Source organism: Amblyomma maculatum, chromosome 2, assembly GCF_055883805.1.
Source record: "Amblyomma maculatum isolate TAMU_Amacu chromosome 2, ASM5588380v1, whole genome shotgun sequence".
Lineage (NCBI taxonomy): Eukaryota > Metazoa > Arthropoda > Arachnida > Ixodida > Ixodidae > Amblyomma > Amblyomma maculatum.
Genome location: NC_139345.1, coordinates 188,843,493 through 188,867,853, shown reverse-complemented (window position 1 = coordinate 188,867,853; position 24,361 = coordinate 188,843,493). Strand labels below are relative to the sequence as shown.

At 47.4% G+C, this 24,361-nt stretch overlaps 1 protein-coding gene across 4 annotated transcripts in view; it reads right to left on the bottom strand.

The window, feature by feature from the left end:
• The window catches only part of LOC146200646 (tubulin monoglutamylase TTLL4-like), a 133,786-nt gene that overhangs the window by 99,321 nt on the left and 10,104 nt on the right, over positions 1-24,361 (bottom strand). For all 4 annotated transcript variants that reach the window (XM_084595584.1, XM_084595586.1, XM_084595583.1 and 1 more), the window contains exon 3: positions 9,968-10,038. In XM_084595584.1, the coding sequence (XP_084451710.1) occupies positions 9,968-10,038 (71 nt within the window). The remainder of the gene's footprint in view (positions 1-9,967; positions 10,039-24,361) is intronic.

Here is a 24,361-nt window from a genome sequence, read left to right as displayed (position 1 = left end):
GAAATAAATTAGCGAGAAAAACGACGTCTGATGATGGGGTGCGGTCTAAAAGGCATTGTAGGTCCGCATAAAATCTCTCAACGTCAGCTTCTTCAGCAGTAGTGGTCGGTGCTGCAGCTGAGGCTCTAAGGGAGCACTTCAGGTGAGGGTCAAAGGAAGTACCTTTGCAAGACAAACAGAACCATCTTTGCAGGCTGCGAGGTTCAAAACTGGGTTTGGGCCCACTGCAGAGGAGGGGCGCGCAGGGGGTTTACGGAGCTTCTCCCAAACGCACACCGCTGGAAAAGCCGAGCGCCAGGCCGGGGGACGCTTGTACCCATTTTTACCGGTGGGTGTCCGGCGGTGGGTTTCGAACTAACCACCTCCCGCAGCCGAGACGGGTGCTCTAACCCCAAAAACGACCGAATGATTTCACTTCGGACCCAAGGTCACCCTCTCAACATAACAGTCATCCAAGTCTATGCACCGACCACTACTGCTGAAGAAACTGACGTTGAGAGATTTTATGCGGACCTACAATGCCTTTTAGACCGCACCCCATCATCAGACGTCGTTTTTCTCATAGGAGACTGGAATGCTAAGGTCGGGAGTGAAGAAATATCCGGAATTGTAAGCAAGTTCGGTCTTGGCGAGTCAAATGAAGCTGGACAGAGGCTAGTAGAGTTTTGTCAAGAAAACAACCTGACCATAGCGAATACTCATTTTCAACAGCACAAGAGGCGCCTGTACACATGGACTTCACCGGACGGTCTGTACAGGAATCAGACCGATTATATTCTTTGCCGGCAGAGATGGAGAAGCGCTATACAAGCAGTAAAAACAAGGCCTGGGGCCGATTGTGGCACCGATCATCAGCTTCTTGTTGCCAAAATTAAGCTTCGATTGAGGAAAACTCAGAAAACTAGAAGGCCTTTCAGGTATGATCTGGATCAAATTCCATTAGAATATGCTGTGGAAGTGAGCAATCGATTTCAAGAATTAGATCTAGAAGACAGAGAGCCCGAAGAGATGTGGACCGATGTTCATGATATAATACAAGAAGTTGCTACTAAGGTAGTTCCAAAGCAAAAGAAATGCAAGAAAGCAAACTGGTTATCTGAAGAGGCTTTGCAAATAGCTGAGGAAAGGAGGATGGCAAAAGTTATGGGGGAAAGAGAAAGATACAAGGTTCTCAATGCGGATTTTCAGAAAATAGCAAGGAGAGATAAGAATGCCTTCCTGAACATACAGTGCCAAGCAGTTGAGGACAACAGCCAATTAAGGAACACAAGAGCTCTGTATAAGACAATCAAAGATATCAAAGGAAGCTTCTGTGCTAAGCTGGGCGTGATAAAGGACAAACGAGGCAAGGACCTCACTGAAGCCTCAGAGATAAAGAAGAGGTGGCAGGAATACACAGAAGAACTGTACAAGAAGGACCCGAATGTGCAAACCCAACATAAGACGGTTGTGATCACTGATCTCGAGCCGGGCATCCTGAAGAGTGAAGTTGAATGGGCCTTAGCCAGTCTTGCTAAGAAGAAAGCCAGCGGAAGTGATGGCATTCCAACTGAGTTGCTTCAAAACCTCAACCATGGCGCTGTTAGCATTCTGCATACATTATGTCAGAAGATTTGGACAACCCTGCAGTGGCCACAGGATTGGAGGAGGTCAGTTTACATTCCCATTCCAAAGAAAGGCAGTGCCAAAGATTGTTCCAACTACCGCATGATCGCACTTATTTCGCATGCTAGCAAGGTGATGTTGAAAATCGTCCAAGGTAGGCTGCAGCAGTATGTGGATCGGGAGCTTCCGGACGTGCAAGCTGGGTTTCACAAGGGCAGAGGAACTGGAGACCAAATTGCCAACCTCCGCTGGATCATGGAAAAAGCAAGAGAGTTCCAGGAACCCATCTACTTCTGCTTTATTGATTATGCGAAAAGCGTTTGACTGCGTAGATCACAGCAGATTGTGGCAAGCTCTCCAAGAGATGGGAGTTCCAATTCACCTCATCTGTCTCCTCAGGAACCTGTATGAAGGACAAGAGGCACAGTCAGATATGGGCATGGTCTTACCGATTGGTTTCCGATTGAGAAAGAAGTGAGGCAAGGCTGCATACTGTCGCCCTGCCTATTTAACCTATATGCAGAGTGCATCATGAGGAAGGCCGGTCTGGACGAGTCTTCATATGGAGTGAAGATTGCTGGAAAACGTATCAACAACCTTAGATATGCAGATGATACCACTTTAATGGCTGAAAGTGAAGTGGAACTCAAGAGGCTTTTGATGCGTGTACAAGAAGAGAGTGAGAAGTTTGGGCTTAAACTGAACATTAAAAAGACAAAGATCATGGCGTCTTGCCCTATTAAGTCCTGGAGCATCAATGGACAAGAACTGGAAGCTGTGACAAATTTTCTCTTCTTGGGCTCCAAGATTACCTCGGAAGGAGACTGCAGCCATGAAATTAGGAGACGCCTGCTTCTGGGAAAGAGAGCAATGGTTAGCCTTGACCGCCTAGTAAAGAGCAGAGACATTAGTCTGCCAATCAAGATCCGTATAACTCGTGCTATGGTCTTTCCAGTTGTGATGTATGGATGCGAGAGTTGGACTGTGAAAAAGGCTGACCGCCGAAGAATTGACGCGTTTGAATTGTGGTGCTGGCGAAGACTCTTGAGAGTTCCTTGGACTGCCAGAAGATCAAATCAGTCAATATTGTCGACCATAAACCCTGACTGCTCATTGGAGGGTCAAATTCTAAAGTTAAAACTCAGCTACTTTGGTCATCTGATGAGAAGAGAGGAGTCGCTGGAGAAAGATTTGATGTTGGGAAAGGTTGACGGTCGACGGAGAAGGGGTAGGCAGCGAACGCGATGGTTAGATGGCATCCTCAAGGCACTGCAGATGAAGTTATGTAATGTTAGGAAGATAGTGAGAGACCGGAAAGCGTGGCGTGAAATGGTCCATAGGGTCACGAAGAGTCGGACACGACTGAACGACTGAACTGAACTGAGCGACCTTTCGCTTAAAGTTAGATCAACATCTTCAGAAATTGTCCCTGTTGTGAAAAGTCTCAGAGTATATTTTGAAAAACATTTACCTTAGTCAACACATGTCGATAAGACTGCTGATAAGTTATCTAAAATAGTTGGCATATTAAGTAGACTGCGCTGTTTTCTTTTGCGAAACGTAAAACTAATTTTGTACAATTCAAATGTCTGCTTCTGTCCTAAATTACTATTTTACTGTCTGGGGAAATACTACACACTCATATCTAAACAGGCTGCATATAATACGGAAAAGAGTAATAAGAAGCACTGCAAAGGTCCCTCGCGACATCACGACTGGAACTTTTTTTTAATTCCTTCAAAATAACTCCAATGCCTGTATTATACAGTACCAGTCTACTAAAACGTTTTAAATGAAGTCATATCCATCGAAAGTTCCTTGACACGCTGGCTAACATCAAACATAGAGAACACACTCATGCCATACGAAATCCCAAAGAATGGCTTGGCTTGGCTTGTGGGGTTTAACGTCCCAAAGCAACTCAGGCTATGAGAGACGCCGTAGTGGAGGACTCCGGAAATTTTGACCACCTGGGGTTCTTTAACGTGCACTGACGTCGCACAGCACAGGGGCGCCATGCTTTTCGCCTCCACCGAAACGCTGCCGCTGAGGCCGGGATTCGATACCGCATCCTTGGGAACAGTAGTCGAGCGCCATAACCACTGCGACACCCCAGCGGGGTCCCAAGGTGAGCATTTGACGTCTGTAATTAGTCCGTATCCCAAAGAATGGTTGATACGGACTAATTATGGACGTCCAATGCTCATCTGTTTTGCCATCATTACTAAACTCCTTGCGTTAATTTTATCAAATTCTTATGTCTTAATTTATTGTGTCGATGTTTCTATGCATTTCCTTTCATTGTTTTCTGCAAACAGTGTTTCATTCATTACCGTATTTACCCCCTTCTGTCACCACAAGGTAGTTGAATTCCGGCTGAGCTTGCCACGCAGGTCGAGGGCATCTCCTTTGCGACCGGAACAGCTACCCCCACTCACTCAAAAGGTGTCTGGGAGTGTGCGCACCGTTAAGGGCGCATCGTTCATAATACCCCCTTAATTATTAACGGGTGACACTCGCATAGTGCTCGCACTTATTTTCCCGGTAAATTGATGCTAATTTGGGGATAAGTATGCAGGGAAAATTTTCGAGCAAATGTATTGGAGCACTAAAAGCAAATTTAAACCGGCGTGAATCGGGATTCTTAGGCCAGCTATTGTAAATATAACCAATACATTACTTTCAAGAAGAACATACCCTTATTATAAAAGTACAGGGTCGTCAAAAGCACAAATTACTAAAGCACTTTATTTGCCGCACGCAGCCTCATTACTCACCGCGTTTCGTGGTATAATACTCACAGCAGTCCATACAGTTCTACTCTTGATCACAGACTTGCCTCTAGTCCGTGTCGATCGCAGTTTCCAGAGCGTACTACGCAGAACTCGTTGACGCCAAAGAGCCTGCTAGCAGTGCGGTTTCTATGCTGTAGCCCGTACTCGAAAGCTTTCAGCTTAAAAGCAGCTGTATAACTTCCGTACCGCCCCACCGCGATGCGACACCAAGAACACTGTAGACGGTGGAATGAAGCAAGGAACACGAATGGAACGAATGAACAATGACGACGAGATGCGGACACACTTCGCAAAATGGCGACGACTAAAGCATCGTAGTGGTAAGAAAAAAAAAAAGAAAAAGATGAGCACGCTATCGCCGCCTGGTAGCGCGAGCACACAATGAGGCCAGCTAGGTTCAATAGCGCTCCAAAGATGGCGCTTGTTACTTCTACCAGACGACTCTCGCGGTGGTAATATAGTGTTCGATGATTATGCGAGGAAAAAAAAATTCCAATTTTTGACGCCCAATGCTGGGGGTGCGAGCATTACGTGAGTGCGAGCATTATGTGAGTAAATACGGTATCTCTTCTAGTTCAATTAAGTTGTTGGCAATGGATAAGATATGTACCAGTACTTGAACACTTGTACGGGGCCGGAGGTGCAAAATCAAGCTCCAATGTGAGCTTTTGTCTGCGCCCCTAACATTTGGGCGATGTAAATGAAGGTTTGAATTGAACTGAATTTGAATTGAACTGGGTCACAGATGCCCAGTCTCAGTTTTTTGCATTGATGTGCAGTTTTTGCTGTCCTTGTTGATTTCTGACGATCAGCTTTTGTTTTTTTTCATTCGCCGATTTTTCATTCACTTCAGTATGAAAGAAGCAGAGTAGTCGCCACCACTGCTGAACAAACCGGTTGCAGGCATTATGTCGAACCGGAAACAAAACCAAACCTGAATTTTCGCCAGGAACCAAGATCGAACCAAACCCAAATTTTTTCCGCCATCTTGGAACTGAACTCAAATCGAAACAAATCAGAGGAACAGTTCCGCATCGGTTCAAGGTATGGGTAATTGCTATTTTTTTTATTTCTGCTTGTAAAGCCCTCTCCTCGAGCATTTCCAAAGTACCACTGCACACCACAACCCCCCCCATCACAACTATACTAAAAAATCATCCTTTGCAAAAAGATGACAACTACAAATGAAAATATATTGCCATATGAATAGCACCAATCTCTGGTGTCGGGCTATAGTCTCATTCCGAACACAGGCGGCCGCTGCATTAAGCAATTGCGCCGCTCATGGAGAAAGTTGCCCCATTCGGGAGCCTTCCTAAGCAGTGAAACAGCAGACAATTCGCAAGTTGAGTTACATATTTAGATAACTAAATATTTACCCATGTATAACCCAAAAACGAAATGACAAATTTGTTAAGGGTGAACACGGGTCCTTCCGACCAAAAAATTTGTGAAAAAATCACTTTTTAGAAAATGTAATTTTCGAAATCAGTAGCTCTTTATCTACCTATCTGCTAAGTTTTTCATCTCTAGGATCAGTATTTTAGTCACAGTGCTAATTTATATATTCGATCTTGCCCGAATTTGGGCCAAAAACTGCCGCCGAAAAGACCATTTTTAGCGACGCGTAGCTCCCATTGCGTGCGCGGCACCAGAGCCATCTTGGTCTCATTCGAAAGAGCTGCCTTTCGTCTTCAAAATGCTGCCTCTGCTGTTTCCATTCGCTGATTGGTCGCATAAAAAAAATAACAAAAAAGAAAACGTAGCATTCGCAATCCCACTGGCTTTCGGGGTGCACGTGACATCAGGGCATCACCCCATTGGTGGAGCTGGCTGGCGGCGTCTGCTCGGCGCACCCGAGCAGCGAGGAGACTGCGGAAAAGTGACGGCGGTCATGTTTGGTTCCGAACCACAAGGTGCATTCAGGGCAAGATTTTGGGAAAAAGAGAAAAAGAAATTGTTGACTAATCATTCATCTGAAGTGATGCCCTGCCCCGGCTGTGTGCCCTGAGGCCGACGACAGTCGTGCATCGAACGATTGTGCGTATGAGCCTGGAGTAGGCCTAGAGTGTTTCCCAGCACGGGAGACTGCTACTGCTGGCGGTCGCACCCACCGCGACGCGACACAGTGATATCGCAGGCCGCAGATGAGCAGAAAAATAAGCTCAAAACAAAAAAGCTTGAACTCGCGCCAACTCCAGCAACTAAGCGGTAGTCGAATTGTTTTCGTGACGATGACAGCAGTGAGGCAGACAGTCCACCTGGCGAGGCAGAGTTCACGATCTTCAGATGTAAACCGTTTGCCGAGACTGGCGAAGTGTAAAGCATACAGCGGCGATATTCGCGTTGAAAAAAGTGATCGTGAATAAGAAATCGCCAACTTATTCTCCACTGCGTAAACTGTGAGAACACGTCGTCGTCGTAGAGCTTGCCGCGCATTTGCGCCGATCGAATCACGTTCATAGCCTTTAGAGAATGTGCTTGCTTCCCGTGCAATGCAGAGCACTGGGAAGCAACAAACAGGTCCAAATGACACTTTTTTTCCCGCAATGAATGTTCCCCACCACAGTCTTGATGCGAGAACATGGCAAAATGACGTACGTGAGAAAAAAAAAGTTGCTGCCTGCATATAACTCGCGTAGCCGAAAAAATGGCAACTGAAAGTGCTGCAACTGCAAATCAAAATGAAAGAGGTGACACTACATCCTTGAAGGTTTCTAGCCATTTTAAATTATGTGTGCATTGCCCCAGGTAATGTCTGTTAAATAATCCCCCGTTCCTTTTCTTGCTCTTTTCGCAAAATATGCATTGTCGACCACTTAGTTTTGTGGCCGCAATATCTCGGCACCCAAAGCACGTAGAGCTGAAATTCTTTTTGCAATGGGAAGCTGAATGTATGCTGTGTCAAATGTTGAAAGCAGATCTTTTGTTTTTGAAAATTAAAATTAATTTATTTTGATGAGCTTATTCCACTTGGTACACACGCTAAAATGAGGGCTAATTAGCATATCGAGAAACTGCTCCCAACATTTCATTCTTTACTCTTCTAGCTACCTAACCATGCTCTAATTTTAAGTTTTTAACAACCCATTATTTCAGAATTTAGGCCTTAAACAATGAAAGTTGATTAGTAATTATCTTGCAACCTAATTGGGTTACAGAAAAAAGGATTGCATATTTGAAATCAACATAAAAAATTCAGTAAGACTGGAAACGTTTACAGTCGAACCCAGATATATCGAACTCGAAGGGGATCGCGAAATAGTTCGATATATCGAAATTCGATATACAAAAATCGACTTGTGACGGCACTTACGATGCAAAAACAAGATACCGTATTTGTCGCCTAATCAACCCACTCGCATAATGAACCCACCCTCCACTTTTGCACCCGAGAATTTGAAAAATAAAAAATGCGTTATGACCGGCTCTCACATGCAAGCGATTGAGCGATCTCAGCGACGAGCCCCAGCGACAGAGCGAAAAATTTCAAACTTGTTGGAACTGTGTCCCTCTTGCCACTCGAGCCACCGCGACATCTCAATACAAGGTTTCTGTGTCGCTGCAGCAGAAATCGCGAGCGTTTTCGCTTGCATGTCGATGGCGCGTCACTTTCTTTCTTGGAACTCATTTCTTGGCAGCGTGCCAAGATGCTGCGCAGCGATAACGTCAGGGCGTGTTTATCTTTTTATAGCTCCTCCGGTGGCGGGGAGCGAACTTGGCAGAGTGCCCGTGATGGCTTGATTGCACAAGCCTGGTTCGGTTTATCACACCGCGCTTGGGGCGGGCGTCATGATCGGAGTAGCAGACTGCGTGCTTCCGTTGATTCATACATGTAAAGATAAACGGCTCCCGCGAAAAAAAAAAAAAAAGCCTGCCGCTTCTTAACGTCCGCAGCCGCCATATCTTACGCTACGTCACGCGTACAGCACAACGGTAAGAATGAATGACCCTCGAAAAAAAAAAAAAAAAAAAAAAGAGGACTACCGCTTAACGTCCGCAGGCGCCATAGCCACGTCAGCCGCCGCGCGCAGAGGGTTCGCAACACACGTTGGAGAAAGCGTCTGACGTCTATCTTAAAACGGGCTGAGCTGGCTTGGCGCATGCGTAGCGCGTGCTGAAGGAGAGAGATAGCTCGGCAAAAGAATGGGCACACCCACGCACATGGCTTGCAAACGTCATGTGTTGGCGCGCGGGAAACGATAACTGCAGATGCGCGCGCCTTTGGGGAATGGGCGCGGCGCTGTCCAGAACTGTCCCCTCTCATTCCTTCCGCGCGTGGCTTGAAAACGTCACGCGGCAAAAGGCCAAGGGTGATGCGATCGTCTTTGGGTGGTGCGGAGTTCGATATATCGAACGACCGGTAAAATTGAGTTCGATATATGACGCGGCTTTCCTATACTTTTATATGGGATTTTCAAGAGGATATTCCGTGAGTTCGATATAACCAAAATTCGATATATCCGGGTTCGACTGTATTACAATTTGCCAAAAAATAACAAAAATAGCTCTAGGACCCATGTCCCCCCTAAAAGAAAATGTCCTGCAAATAATTTTATTTTCCTACCATTCACGGACATCATGAGTCATATGGCATGTGCATATCAGCCGTATGCGATGAGACGTCAGCAGATGTATTTTGGTTGACCGAGACTTCAGAATAATAAGCCGACGCTGATGGTGGGAAGGCGCCTTGTGAAGCAATTTACCGGTCTGTTCCTGTGTTGTATCTGAATTTAGCAAAATGATGGTTCCATAAGTCGATTTCCTCGTATTTTCTTCCTTTTGTCCCTTGCGATGCCTGCTTATTTCCCTTGGCAACTAGTTTATGCCAGGGGTGAAGCTCCGATGTTCAAATGTGTAGACTGGGTGGAGCGAGGAACTGAGTCAAATTAGTAGCAGGGATGTTTGGCGTGCTATTGTTTTGGCCCATACAACTTCGGTGTCGAAAAAAAAAAAAGTGCGTTTCATCGCTTTATTCACCATTACTGATGCGAATACCTAAGACAGTCAAAGGTGGCACTGAAAGCTAGACATGCATTATTGAGTGACGTGAAGGACAGAAAAATGACTTCTAATGCTCTAGCAGAGGAAAATCAAAACAGGGCCACCTGACTGACTGAGATTCTGCACGGATAATTGAAAGAGAAAAATAGTTTTTTACCCGCCTACTCAAGGAATGATTAAACACCTAAATGACAAGCCAAGCAATGAATAGGACACGCAGAAATCTGCCCGAGATGTACATGCGCTCTGTACACAACACCTTCGCTTCATAACCAACAATTGAACAAGGCACCTGTAGTGGTGCCAAAAAGTCCATGTCTATGTTTTGTATGCCTTTCTTTCCCTCTGTTACTTCGGCGAGAGCTGTTTTTAGGTTCTAAGGAAAACCTTGCGACAAGGATACAAGTGCAACAAGCTGTTTGGAAACACCACCATGTTTCACTGCCAGTTGAGAGGAATTAGAAATTAGTAGCAAACGTCGGAAGGTTTGTAAACTATGCTTTCACTATTCAAACTGTTCAAGAATAGTTCAAAGAGTGAAAGTGCAGGCCGCCACTCACCCATGTCTGACAGGGGCCTTTTGGCAGGGCGCGAAAGATGACCAGTGCCACCTCTGCTTGCTTCAGGTGACCTGAGGTGCATTAAAACTCAGACTCAGCAACTCAACGACCACACACAGCAAGACAATGCTGGCACAGTAAACAAACCAATAATCTGAAGTCACGCTTGGGTCCTAACCTCATCCCTGTGTACCGAATAGCAGAAACCTACCAATGACTCAAACATACCACTTCTGTGATGGTCAAATCAAGTCCCGTTTGCTCCTGGCCCACATCACTCTACACTGATAGAAGTCCCACGTCAAGTACAACACACTGCAAATTTCCTATGGACGCAAATCAGCACAGTATAAAACGAGTTGTCGTGCACCAGGTAAAATGCGTGCTTGGCTGGCAAGACCAGTGTAAGGTGCATGCCACAAACAAAATTGGTCAACACAGACAAAGTTGGAGATGCTGCAATAGATACGAAATGCTCCGATATCCATAACAGAGATTGCAGACTCAGACACTAATGCCTTTCAAAAGCAGAATACGAAGCCCTCGTGTAGAGCTGTGAATGCCAGTCCATCCCAATCTTTAGAGTACCATGATCTCACGCATGGCAGAAGTTTGCAGCCAGACGATTCTGTAAAGTAGGCCCACAACTGCTGCAAAATGTGCCAGCTCATTAAGACGTCATAGCTAGCTATGTTCTTTCAAAGGAAATGACACAGGTTGAAACTCTTAGGCTAGAGCAGGGACTGGATATACCATATGAAAATTTTCATGCAAGCCATGGACAGCTGCAGCAGTTTATGGCCATACAGCAGTGTTCAATGAAAAAACAACCAAGTGCTAACGGCTTCCTCATGCATACAAAGAAAAACTGCTGAACATCCAGTTTTATATCACTGAGCTTCCGAGGCAGCATAACCACATGTTGTTGAAGGCTAGAAATGAAAACTAGGATACTTTTAAATGCCAATGGAGGCTACCCTTGAGAGAAGGGACTAAAAATCTGTTAGCATCTTCACTGGCAGGGACATTTAGGCCTACTGCACAATTACTACATTTGCTTTGACAGCTGGCACACAGCTGCCCCCCTCATACTATAGCTTAGCGCAAGACGGTACCAAGTGCACCATTGGCCTTAGGAATTGTTGCAGATGCAGAGAATCCTTGGATGAACAGCAACCTCATCACCAACAGCATAAAGGGAAATATGGGAGAAGAGAGTGGGTGCTACGTTTGCACGTGAGTAAATGTTTGTGACAGACCTTTTCCTTATTACCAATTTTAAGCATTACTTTCTAACGCTTCACTATGTTCAGTTCAGTCGTTCAGTTGTGTCCGACTCTTTGTGACCCTATGGACAATATCGCGCCACGCTTTCCGGTCTCTCACTATCTTCCTAACATCACATAGCTTTACCTGCAGCGCCTCGAGGATGCCATCTAACCACCGCGTTCGCTGTCTACCCCTTCTCCGGTAACCCTCAACCTTTCCCAACATCAAATCTTCACTACTGCACTACACGCTGCACTACTGAACTACAATTACCCTGCAAGTTTTTGCATGACGTACATAACTAGCGAAAGAGTAAAACTGCGCAAAGAAGACAGGATGAAAGGCAGGCGTACACCAAGGAAGTTATAAAAAAACTACTGGAGTCCCCTTTACGGCCAATGGGCTGGAGTGAAACCTGCGGCGGCCATCTTGAGGGGGGGGCAAGAAGTGGCCTGCTGAACACTTGGAAGCATTATTCGCAGGCTTTGTGTGTTTTAAGTGCTCAAATGATTTTTAAGTTCTGATGCAATGCCATGGGATATCAGGTGAGCCATACTGGACGTCTCTGAATCAATTTGAACCAACTAGATTTTTAGAAATATCAACAATATCGGACTACTGGGCCGTTTTTTACTCCACCCAGTGGAAAAGTCGCAGCTCAACGTCAATGTCAAACCTTTGAGTGAAGCCGTAGCAGTGCTAATTATTACACAGCTGCGTAGCATAGTCGAGTATGCCACATTTACTCGCATAATGCTCGCACTTTTTTTCGCGGAAAATTGATGCTAAGTTGGAGGGTGCGATAATTATGTGGACAAAATTTCAAGCAAATGTTTTGGAGCTCTAAAAGCAAATTTAGATAGGTGCAAATCGGGATTCTTAGGTGAGCTATTGTAAATATAACCATAAGATTACTTTCAAGCAGAACTTACCCTTGTTATAAAAGTACAGGGTTGCCAAAAGTAAAAATTGCTAAAGCACTTTATTTACCGCAGGCAGCCACATCATCACTCCCCATTTTCCGTGGTATAATGCTCACAGCAGACAATACAGTTCTACTCTCAGTAAGAGACTTGATACGAGTCCGTATCGACACTGCAATCGCTGCCACCAACAGCACACTACGCAGAACTCGTTGACGCCGAAGAGCCTGCTAGCAGCACGGTTGCTATGATGTAGCCCGTACTCGAAAGCTTTCAGCTTAAAAGCAGCTATATAACTTGTGCACCACCGCACTGCGATGCGGCACCAAGGACACTAGACGGTGGAACAAAGCAAGTAACACAGACGGAACGAAGGACAAGACGCGGAGACACCTCGCGAAATGGCGACTACGAGAATCGTGGAGGTAAACAATAACGACGAGCATAACCGATGATGATATACCCGAGCACGCTATCGCCGCCTGGTAGCGCGTGCACACGAGGCCAGCTAGGTTCAGTAGCACTCCAAAGATGGCACTTGTTACTACTAGCAGACGAATCTCGCGGTGGTAGTATTGTTGGTGCAATGATTATGCGAGGGAAAAAAAATTGTGATTTTTGACGCCCAATTTTGGGGGGTGTGAGCATTATGCAAGTAAATACGGTAATAGCACTGCATTAATTGCAAATCTAGAATACATGCTTTGGTTACAAGCCGTATATCATTTAATAGTTTATGCCGAGCACAAATGCACTGGACTAACTGCACGGCTTAAATAATTACCGCTGTTTAGTTAATTGTGATTAAATCTGACATGTATGCTATCCTTTCAAGTCATATATTGTGGTGTAGCTTATATCGAGTACAGTTCTACTAAACTGATATCGCTGCAATACACTAAGTGCCTAGCTACTGACGATTAGTAATCATGATTAAAATTGAACTTTATGCTACAAAGTAGTCACATATTGCTGAAATGATCTCGACGAATAGAATCCAAAACCAAATGCTAAACAATGCAAAACCTAGTTAATACCACAAATTAGCTGTAATTATGACGTGAAGCTGGCCCCATGCTGTTGTACATGGCATAAGCTATCCAACGATATACGACTTATTTTAATATGTATTCATTTATCTAATTAGCAGTAATTAATTAGGATCTAAAATTAGCCTAGTGCAATTATACTCAACATATGCCATCTAACAATGTGACTCGATGTCACATAAAATCCAAAGTTCATTAGCAGTTAATTAACCATGTTCAATTAAGACTTGCAATTAATGCAGTGCTGTTAAAATCGACATGAGCTACGCAACTATGTAACGTTAGGTCTGACATTGATGTTGAGCTGCGATTATTGCAGTGAGTAGAGCTAAAAACGCCCCAATATTCGGATATCGTCGAGACATTTAAAAATCCAGGTGGTTCAAATCGGTTCGGAGACGTCCAGTATGACTCGCCTGATAGCCCACAGCATTGCATCAGAACCCGAAAATCCGTTAAGCACTTGAAACACACTGGCACCGCCGGCGAACAGAGCTTCCAAGCGCCTGGCAGGCCGCTTCTTGCCCCCTCAAGATGGTCGCCACAGGCTTGACCACGGCCCCAGTGACTTCCACTCCAGCAGTTTTTTATAAACTCCTTGATGGACACACAAAGTGCCAATGTACCAACTAGCCCATCAGAGCATCTTATTTCAGTACACAACTAGAACACCACACAAGGCTAGGCTAAGTAGATCCCATTGAGGCCAGTCTGGCTTCACTGTTTATTTGTCGGGGATCACTTCACAAGCTCGAGCGTTTATACTGTAGCAGTATTCTCTCTAGATCAGGAAAGCGGTGGCAGAAAGGACAGGTGCCACGCGCCGTGAGTGCTCGAGCTCCAGGGTTGTGCTCGGTGATGAAACAATAAAAACCTTTGGCTTAGATCTTTGTCTCTCAACAGCGCTCTACAATACTAATTTGATTAATAAGCGTTGCGTGTTATACTTAATTGTATTTACATATACAGGTGGCTATTTTTACTAGCCAAGAGGCATGCATGCATGCATCCTGATCATCATATTGTCAGTTGACTGGTGGCTCAACTAATACCGATGTTACATGGGCAGTTTTAACTAATTCTAAAGTTAAAGCTCAGCTACTTTGGTCATCTGATGAGAAGAGAGGAGTAGCTGGAGAAAGATTTGATGTTGGGAAAGGTTGAGGGTCGCCGGAGAAGGGGTAGGCAGCGAACGCGATGGTTAGGTGGCATTCTCGAGGCATTGCAGATGAAGCTATGTGATGTTAAGAAGATAGTGAGAGACCGGAAAGCGTGGCGTGACATGGTCCATAGGGTCACGAAGAGTCGGACACGACTGAACGCCTGAACTGAACTGAACTGATTTGAAAGTTCAGCTTCTCACCTAAAGTCGAACTGAATGGCAGTGGTTACATGGAACTTCTTGTGAAACTCGGTTCAATCTTCCAATCATGCGATTCCACCAAGTTCGAGCAGTTTATGGATAACAATGCTTTTTTTTTTTTACTATAAAGCAGTTTAGGCAATATTGTAACGTAACGTTACACAGAAGGCGCTCTGGCACTCTGGCACCGAAGAACACCAACAGTCAGTCAGGGCAGCACAAAAGCGGAGCACCGTTTCGCTTCGTCGTCTTCTCCGAATCGCCCGTTGAAATCTTCGTCGTCTATGGATGGCATGTGTCATTGCCCCCCTTCCTGGCAGCATCGCCTCGATGCTGCAAATGCTGCTTGATGCGATGAGCTGACAGATATTATGCTAGGTTGGTGTGGGATACCACAACACAAAACGGGGCACCATCAGTCTCAAGAATAGTCAGCGCGGCGATCGTGATAGGGTTTCATCCGGACGACGTGTACAACATCAGTGAACTTGCGTAGTCTGCGGCTTGAGGGATCTTGGGTCGCGGATTCAACTTCGTAAGTAACGTCGCTGAGGCGGCGGAGGACACGATATGGGCCAAAGTACCGGCGCAGCAATTTTTCAGAGAGCCCACGATGACGAACGGGCGTCCAAATCCAGACATAGTCTCCAGGCTCGTAGGCAGCGAAGCGCCGTCCCCTGTTGTAACGGTCAGCGTCTAGTTTCTGTTGTAGGTATATGCGCTGCCTTGCTAGCTGCCGCGCTTCTTCCGCACGCTGGGTAAAACTGGCGATGTCCAGGTCAAGCTCATCTTCGTCGTCGGTGTATACGGGCAGCATTGTATCCAGTGGAGTGGTCACTCGACGGCCGAAGACAAGCTCGAAGGGTGTCAGCCGCGTCGTCTCCTGAAGTGCCGTGTTATATGCGAACGTGGCATATGGGAGGATTTGATCCCAGGTCTTATGCTCTATATCCACGTACATAGACAGCATGTCGGCCAGAGTTCTGTTTAGCCGTTCCACCAAGCCATTAGTTTGCGGGTGGTATGCCGTGGCCCGTCTATGGCTAGTGTGTGTAAGGTTCAGTACAGCCTTAGTCAGGCGGGCCGTAAAAGCTGCCCCGCAATCGGTAATGATAACAGCCGGAGCGCCATGACGCAATACGATGTTGTGGACAAAAAACTCTGCGACTTCGGTGGCAGTTCCATTTGTGAGCGACGCGGTCTCAGCATATCGGGTCAAGTAGTCTGTCGCGACAACAATCCAACGCTTTCCATTACTTGACTTCGGGAAAGGACCAAGAAGATCCATCCCCACTTGTTGGAAAGGAGTTTTTGGTGGAGCGATCGGCTGAAGAAATCCAGCTGGTTTCACGAGTGGAGTCTTTCGGCGTTGACAATCGCGGCAGGTTTTAACGTAAGACCGTACTGAAGGTAATAATTTCGGCCAATAGTATTTCTCCCGAATTCTTGCAAGCGTACGACTAACTCCCAAGTGGCCGGCGGACGGTTCGTCGTGACAAGCGCTTAAGATGTCGGGCCGCAGGTGCGTAGGCACTACGAGTAGAAATGTCTCTTTTGATCTTTCAAAATTGCGCTTGTAGAGAACTCCACTTCGTAAAGCGTATGACTGCAAGCCACGACGAAAAACAAGCGGTACTCTACCATCGCGTCCTTCCAGATAATCGATGAGCGGCGCCAGCTCCGGGTCCTTGCGTTGAAGGTCAGCCATATGGGATTGGGTAATGGCCCCAATAAAGGGAAAATCATCGGCGTTTTCCACTGCAGTGGAGTCCAATGGCGCGCGTGACAAGCAATCTGCATCTTGGTGTTTATGTCCCGACTTATAGACAACAGTGACGTCATACTCTTGAAGACGGAGGCTCCAACGAGCTAAGCGTCCAGACGGGTCTTTAAGGCTTGCCAGCCAGCACAAGGAATGATGGTCGCTGACAATACGGAAGGGTCGTCCATACAAATATGGTCGAAACTTGCTGATGGCCCAGATTACCGCAAGGCACTCCTTCTCCGTTGTCGAATAGTTCGCCTCCGATCGTGAGAGTGTTCGGCTCGCGTAGGCGATAACCCGTTCTACTCCGCCTTGCCACTGAATGAGTACCGCGCCGAGGCCAACGTTGCTGGCATCCGTATGTACGTCGGTTGCGGCGTCTTCATCGAAATGGGCGAGTATTGGGGGTCTTTGTAGGCGGCTTCTAAGCTCCTGGAAGGCTTGTTCTTGATCGTCTCCCCACAGGAAGGGTATGTCTTCTCTGGTTAGTGCTGTCAGTGGTTCAGCTATCTTAGAAAAATCTTGGACGAAGCGTCGGTAGTATGAACAAAGACCTAGAAATCGTCGAAGTGCCTTTTTGTCGGTGGGGCGTGGAAAATTTGACACTGCGGTAGTCTTCTCGGGATCAGGAAGAACGCCCTGTGCACTGACAACATGGCCGAGAAAGCGTAGTTCCTTGAAAGCAAAGTGGCATTTCTCAGGCTTGATCGTTAGTTGCGCGCCTTTCAGTGCTTGAAGCACGATGCGCAACCGGTCCAAGTGTTGCTCGAAAGTAGGCGAGAAAATAACGACATCATCTAAGTACACCAAGCACGACTGCCACTTCAGACCTGATAAAACCGTGTCCATCATACGTTGGAACGTGGCCGGTGCAGAGCAAAGACCAAACGGAAGCACCTTAAACTCGTATAGGCCGTCGGGCGTCACAAATGCAGTCTTCTCTCGGTCTCTCTGATCCACCTCGATTTGCCAGTATCCGCTTTTGAGGTCTAATGAGGAGAAGTAGCTGGCGTCGCGTAGTCGGTCGAGGGCATCATCAATCCTGGGCAGCGGATAGACGTCCTTTTTAGTCACGTTATTTAACTTTCGGTAATCGACACAGAATCTCAAGCTGCCATCTTTCTTTTTGACAAGGACCACTGGCGACGCCCATGGGCTCGTCGAAGGCTGGATCACGTCGTCCGCAAGCATTTCATCCACTTGTGCTTTAATGGCGTCACGTTCCTTAGGAGAAACCCGGTACGGGCGCTGGCATACCGGTAACGTGGTCTCATCGGTGATGATGCGGTGCTTGGCGACTGGAGTACGACCGACCTTAGAGCCTGTGGCGAAGCAGTCTGCGAAATCGCTCAGAAGAGCCGAGAGAAGATTCCTCTGATCGGGCCTCAAGTCGGGGTTAATTTTAACGGTTTGCAGAGCATGACAAGGTGCGGCCTCTTCTTTAGGGTTCGCTCCGGCGGTGCATAAATGAGGCAAGGCAGCAACATCGTGAAGGACGGCAACAGCCGTGTCCTTGGCGAGATGCCGCATCTCCTTAGCAAAATTTGTCAGGAGGACAGTAGCACAGCTGTTCTGGAGTTGTACGAGTCCTCGAGCAACGGCTAATTCCTTCTCGAGTAGTAGCGGAAGGTGCCCATCCGCGATGCCCTCGTAATCGTGGAATAAGTCATGCTTTACAAGAACCAACACACTAGAACGTGCCGGAACCCTCACGTCATCGCCGACTATACGCAAAACGTTCAGACCCGAATCTTCGTTTTCAATGCGCGCCACGGCTCGTTTCGTCGAAAAGGAAACACGTGCTTCTTTCAGGTCAATGACAGCGCCGTTGGTCTGCAGGAAGTCTAGACCAAGGATCAAGTCTTTCGAACATTCAGGAAGCACGATAAATTCTCCGACATACACAAAACCACGGATGCCGACCTGCGCTGTGCACTTGCCTGCAGGTTCGATCAAGTGACTTCCCGCCGTGCGAATTTTCGGGCCGGACCAATGTGTCAAAACTTTCTTCAGTTCTCGGGCGAGACCACGGCTCATTACTGAATAATCGGCGCCAGTGTCGAGTAACGCGGTGACATCCACACCATCAATCGTTACACATAAATCGGAGGTAGTATGCCGGATGCTGTCACTACCTGACACAAGCGAAATCTCGTCGGGTCGGCCTGACGATGACGGAGGATCTTGACATTTCCCGACATCAGCGACCCTGCCTCCGAAGGCCGCTGGTATTAGTTTCCCCGGCTAGAGCTGGGAGAGGAGCGGCGTCGGGAAGAGTGGGGACTTGTCGAACGGTAGCTCGTCGGGGACGTCGATCGACGCTCTTGGTACCCGGACGTGACGGGATACTGTCGCGCTGCAAGGTCGCTTGCAACCTCAGTAGGTCGTTCGTCATTCCGATGGTAGAGTTCCTCCAAGGCGAAACCCCTCATGTTGACGCGGCGGTACGGGCACGCCCGGTAAAGGTGACTGGCTTCCCCGCAATGATAGCACAGGGGCCGACGGTCCCGGGGCCGCCATATTTGACTTTTACGGGGTCGCTGGTAGATTGGCGGAGGGGAGTAGTGAGGCTCCATGCGGCTCCATGCGAGTCCCTCCATGCGATGTCCTTGCGGCTCCATTGCTGGAGCTGCGGCGTTGATACTATGGTCCGGCGGGGGAGCCCTACGCAAGACGGACGCGTAGGTGGGCCTCGCGTCGAACGTCTGGTGGGGAACGCGTTGCTGGGGAACGTCAGCAACTTGCTGAGCTGCCAGTCCCGGACGACTTCAGCCAGTGAAGGAAAAGCTGTTGTGTTGCAAGGCATCCGGAGCGCTTGCAGTTCCTCCCGCACGACAGAACGGATGAGATTTCTTAGTGCGTCCATGTCGCTGCCGACATGCACAGGGGGTGCGTCGGACTCAATGACGTTCACGTTACGGTTGTACTGACAGGCTCGGTGTTGCAGCGTTGTCTCCATGGTCGCTGCCTCGCTGAGAAACTCCGCCACAGTGCGCGGTGGACTGCGCACCAGTCCCGCGAAAAGTTCTTGTTTAACGCCGCGCATCAGGTGACGCAGTTTCTTATCTTCAGGCATTTGCGGGTCTGCACGCTTGAAAAGGCGTGTCATGTCCTCAAAGAACATACGCACGCTCTCGTTCTGGCGCTGATTGCGCGAGTGTAGCGCAACCTCTGCTCGCTTCCGGCGGTCGGCGCTAGGAAAGGTGGCTTTCAAATCACGACAGAAGGCTGCCCAGGATGGAAAGGAAGCCTCATGGTTTTCAAACCATGTCCGTGCAGACTCTTCAAGAGCGAAGTACACGTTGTGTAGCTTGCGCTCATCAGTCCACCCGTTGTACAAGCAACTCACTCGTAGTTCTCAAGCCAGTCCTCGGCGTCCTCGAACACGTCGCCATGAAAAGAGGGGGGTGTTCGCGGCTGATGACACAGGATGTTGGTGGGAAGCCTGCTCTCAGATGTCATTGCAGCAGGTTCTATGGCCGTCTGAGAGTGCGTCGTCTTGGTAGCGGCCGGAAGTGGTCCGAATTCAGGAGGCTCTCCACGTAGGCGGCGGCCGAGGCGTTGATGTACGGGGGTAAGCTCCGTATTGGCAGGTTGATTATGCAGGACTGGATCGGTACCCGGCAATCCCTTCACCAGATTTGTAACGTAACGTTACACAGAAGGCGCTCTGGCACTCTGGCACCGAAGAACACCAACAGTCAGTCAGGGCAGCACAAAAGCGGAGCACCGTTTCGCTTCGTCGTCTTCTCCAAATCGCCCGTTGAAATCTTCGTCGTCTATGGATGGCATGTGTCAATATTTGCGCACAGTTGCTCTTTTGAATATGCCACAGCTTAAACCAACACAGAACCAAGACAATCCATTTGAGGCATGTCTGGCTTCACTGCATAATTGTTGTTTTCTTGGTGTCGCAAATGAGTGTTAACACTCATTTGCGATCAGACAAGACAACAACCTTCAGCGGGATTTGAGAACACATGATGGTTCGATACGCCGCCGATTTAGCCAATCTTGACAGCCATCTCGTCAACTGACGAGATCAATTCCGACCCCCGACTTCAGTTCAAGTGACCTGCCGATGAGATCTCCCCTGCACTTTGGCAAAGCCATGTAACATTAATTGCCGTTGATGCGGTCGGGTTCGGGGGCCAAGACTTCTGGTTAGCGTGATCAGGCGGACAAGACATCGGACTGGGAGCAGCAGGGAGATTTGGCAAAGAAGCTTTTTTATACACCTTTTACATGTCTAGTCAGGAAGAGGAACTCAAGACGAGAAGGGCTGGGCTGAGCTGCCCATGGATACAGTTCCACGCATTAATATAGCATCAGCAATCCCCAGTTCCCTAGATGGGGAAATGAAATTAAATTGGCCCAGTCCAATCAGTGGGCATGCGCGGTCAACAGAGGCCCGGCCCACTGCCAGAGGCATCACTGGAAGCTCCTCGCAGCTTTTCCGATGAGTGGCGAGGGTCAGCACCGCTGATGGCAATGTCGATGTTGTGCCTGGTTGACGACTCAATTTCAGTACCCGCAAAAAACAGGCCGTCGGCTGAGGTGTCCCGCCTTGTGCTCTCGGAAAGGTCAAAACTCTTGACCGGGCATTCCGCGGCTGGAGAGGTTGAGCAGCGTACATCTCCCATTCGGGGAATCGGTTTGGTTCCGCTCTCGGCTCCCTCCGTCAAGAAGGTTGGTGGTTGACGCTCTTTGTCGACCAGAGATGAGCCCCTCACTGGAGTCGTTTTTTCCATGGTAAAATAAATGCATGACAAGAGTCACTTCACCCGTTCTGGCTCAACAAGGTAACTGACTGCCGCAGCACGTGGGAATAGAATGTCCGTCGTCATCGCTGTCCTCGGCCGCCGCTTGCCGGCAACCGCTTCCCTTCTGCCTTGATCTGCTGGAGGCGCATGAACTTCGGCTGAGATCCCAGTCGCAACACCATTCAGTTCAACAAACGTTCTTAGGTAGAGACAGTTAAAAAACTTTGCTGGCGTGCAGCGCTGCAGTGTGGGCCCAAACACTAGCCTGTATGGCGCCCGCGCATCCCAAAACAACCGCGGCACCCCTCCCACCCGCTGCGACGAATGGCCAAGGCAGAAATTTTGAAGTGCAGCAATGCTTTCTACCTGGATACCTGGATGTATACATGTATAGAAAATATCTGGACAGCTTGTGTGTATTAGGCAGCAAACTCTAGGATGAGTCGGCGCAACGAGCAAATAAAAAGTAACAAGAAGGCTATGTAAAATTCTTCTACAGAAAAATGTAACGCACTGTGAGTGATATATTTCATCTGCCTTGGCACTGAGTAGGAATTAAACAGGCTAAATAAGAAACCATATTACAATTTAGGTGAGCAGTTGAACGAGAGTGCACCTACAGCGCGAGAACCATAGCAAGGCCACAAGAAAAAAAAATCTAAATGGATATAACTCACTGCTTCTTCTCTTCGACAATCCTATTTTAATTCTGCATACGGCAGGGGACAGAACAATATGCTGACATTATGGGTGACAATGAGCATTAAGCCGATTAAACCAGTAGCCACGCCACCGCTATTCCGCCTACCTCCTCCACTTACCGCTCCTCGGTTCAATACCCTCAAACATGGCGGAGACGCGCGAGCTGATCGCTAGATGCCAGGACTTATGCATAAGGTCTATAAGACCCCTGAACTCAGTTGAACTAAACTACCGTTGAGATCTGAACTGCAGCTAATGCTGCCATGAAACGCTGCTAATGCCATTAACCTCAAGTCAGAGTCAGCTGAACTCCCATGGCAAAAGGCCACGTGAAGCGTACAAGGCGCATAAGGCCAACACATAAAGCCCTGTATACTGAACAGATGGCCTACAGCATTTACACCCTCACAGATATAAGACACGCGCCAAGGATAGACATTGCCTCGGTATGCCAGTGGACTGCATTACCCTGGGATACTACTCCAATCCACATAGTGTGCGAAACGTCCGAGAAGTGCCCCGTCAACAACAGCCCAGTTGGGTGAGAAGGTGACGCAAGCTTTGAGAATTGCGACAGTTTGAGATTAGATCAGTGGCAAAGGTGATCGACAGAACTGGTGACAGCAGTAGCAGCAGCGTTATGCCAATCATTTGGAAATATACATTTTTGATAAAAAAAAGTGACTGCCGTTTGCACAGCTGCAACTGCCTAATCATTTTTCTTTCAGGTAAATGTGCAGGTCATAGGAGAGGATACTTTTGTCCTTTAAAAGGTCCCAAAATATTGTCATCATCATCATCAGCCTGATTATACCCACTGCAGGGCGAAGGCCTCTCCCATATTTTTCCACTTAACCCGGTTCTGTGCTAGCTGCATCCACTTGACCCCTGCGAACTTCTTAATCTCATCCGCCCACCTAACTTTCTGCCGCCCCCTGCTACGCTTTTCCTTCCCTTGGAATCCAGTTTGTTACCCTCAGAGACCATCGGTTATCCTCTCTTCGCACTACATGTCCTGCCCATGTCCATTTCTTCTTCTTAATTTCTACTAGAATGTCGGTAACTTGAGTTATTTCTCTGACCCACTCTGCACGCTTTCTATCTCTTAATGTTACCCCTACCATTTCTCGTTCCATAGCCCTCTGGGTTGTCCTACTCTCTTGGTTAGCCTCCACGTTTCAGCCCCATAGGTGAGTACAGGCAAGATGCAACTGTTCTATACTTTCCTCTTGAGCGATACCGGTAAGCCGCTAGACATAATCTGCGAGTGCTTGTCAAATGCGCTCCATCCCAATCTTATTCTTCTTGTTATTTCCTTCTCATGGTCCGGATCTGCAGTTACTACCTGTCCTAAGCTGACATATTTGCCTACTACTTCCAGTATTTCGCTACCTAATGTAAACTGCTGTTCCTTCCCGAGGCTGTTGAACATTACCTTGGTCTTCTGCATATTGGTTTTCAAGCCTACCTTTATACTTTACCTGTCTAGGTCATCAATCATTTATTTGCAGTTCATCCCCCCAGTTGCTTAGCAAGGCAATGTCATCAGCAAATCGCAGATTACTGAGGTATTCTCCATCTACCCTTATCCCTAACTGCTCCCAATCCAAGTCTCTGAATACTTCCTCTAAACAAGCTGTGAATAGTAATGGGGAGATTGTGCCTCCTTGCCTAACACCTTTCTTTATGGGAATTTTGTTACTTTCTTTATGCAGAACTATGGTTGCTGTGCAGCCACTATATATATCTTCCAGCACTTTCATGTACGGCTCGTCTACCCCCTGATTTCGCAATGCCTGCATCACCGCCGAGGTTTCAACTGAGTCAAATGCTTTTTCGTAATCGATGAATGCTATGTATAAGGGCTGGTTATATTCCGAGCATTTTTCTATCACCTGATTGATGGTATGGATATGATCGATAGTAGAGTACCGTTTCCGAAACCCTGCTTGATCCTTTGCTTGATTGTAGTCTAAGGCTGTCCTGATTCTATTAGCGATTACCTTAGTAAATACCTTATACATAACAGACAGTAAGCTGATTGGTCTAAGTTTTAAGGTCGCTAGAGTTCCCTCTTCTTGTGAATGAGGATAATGTTTGCATTCTTCCATGGTTCCGGTGCCGTCGATGACACCAGGCACTGCGTATACAGGGTGGCCAGTTTTTCTAGCACGATATCCCCCCCGTCCTTCAGCAAATCTGTAGTTATGTGATCCTCTCCAGCTGATTTCCCCCTTTTCATAGTTTCTAGTGCTTTCTTGACCTCCTCCTTCGTCACTGGTGGAACGTCTGACTGTTTTTCCCTACCGCCAATCTCATTACGGCCCTGACTACTTTGGCTACTGTATAGATCTGTATAGTAGAACTCCTCGGCTACTTTGACTATCTTGTCCATATTAGTAATGACGTTGCCCGCCTTGTCCCTTATCGCATACATCCGGTTTTTGCCTATGCCCAATTTCTTCTTTACCGCTTTAAGGCTTCCCCCGTTCTTTACAGCATGCTCAATTTTCTCCATGTTATACTTCCTTATATCGGCCACCTTGCGCTTATTGATTAG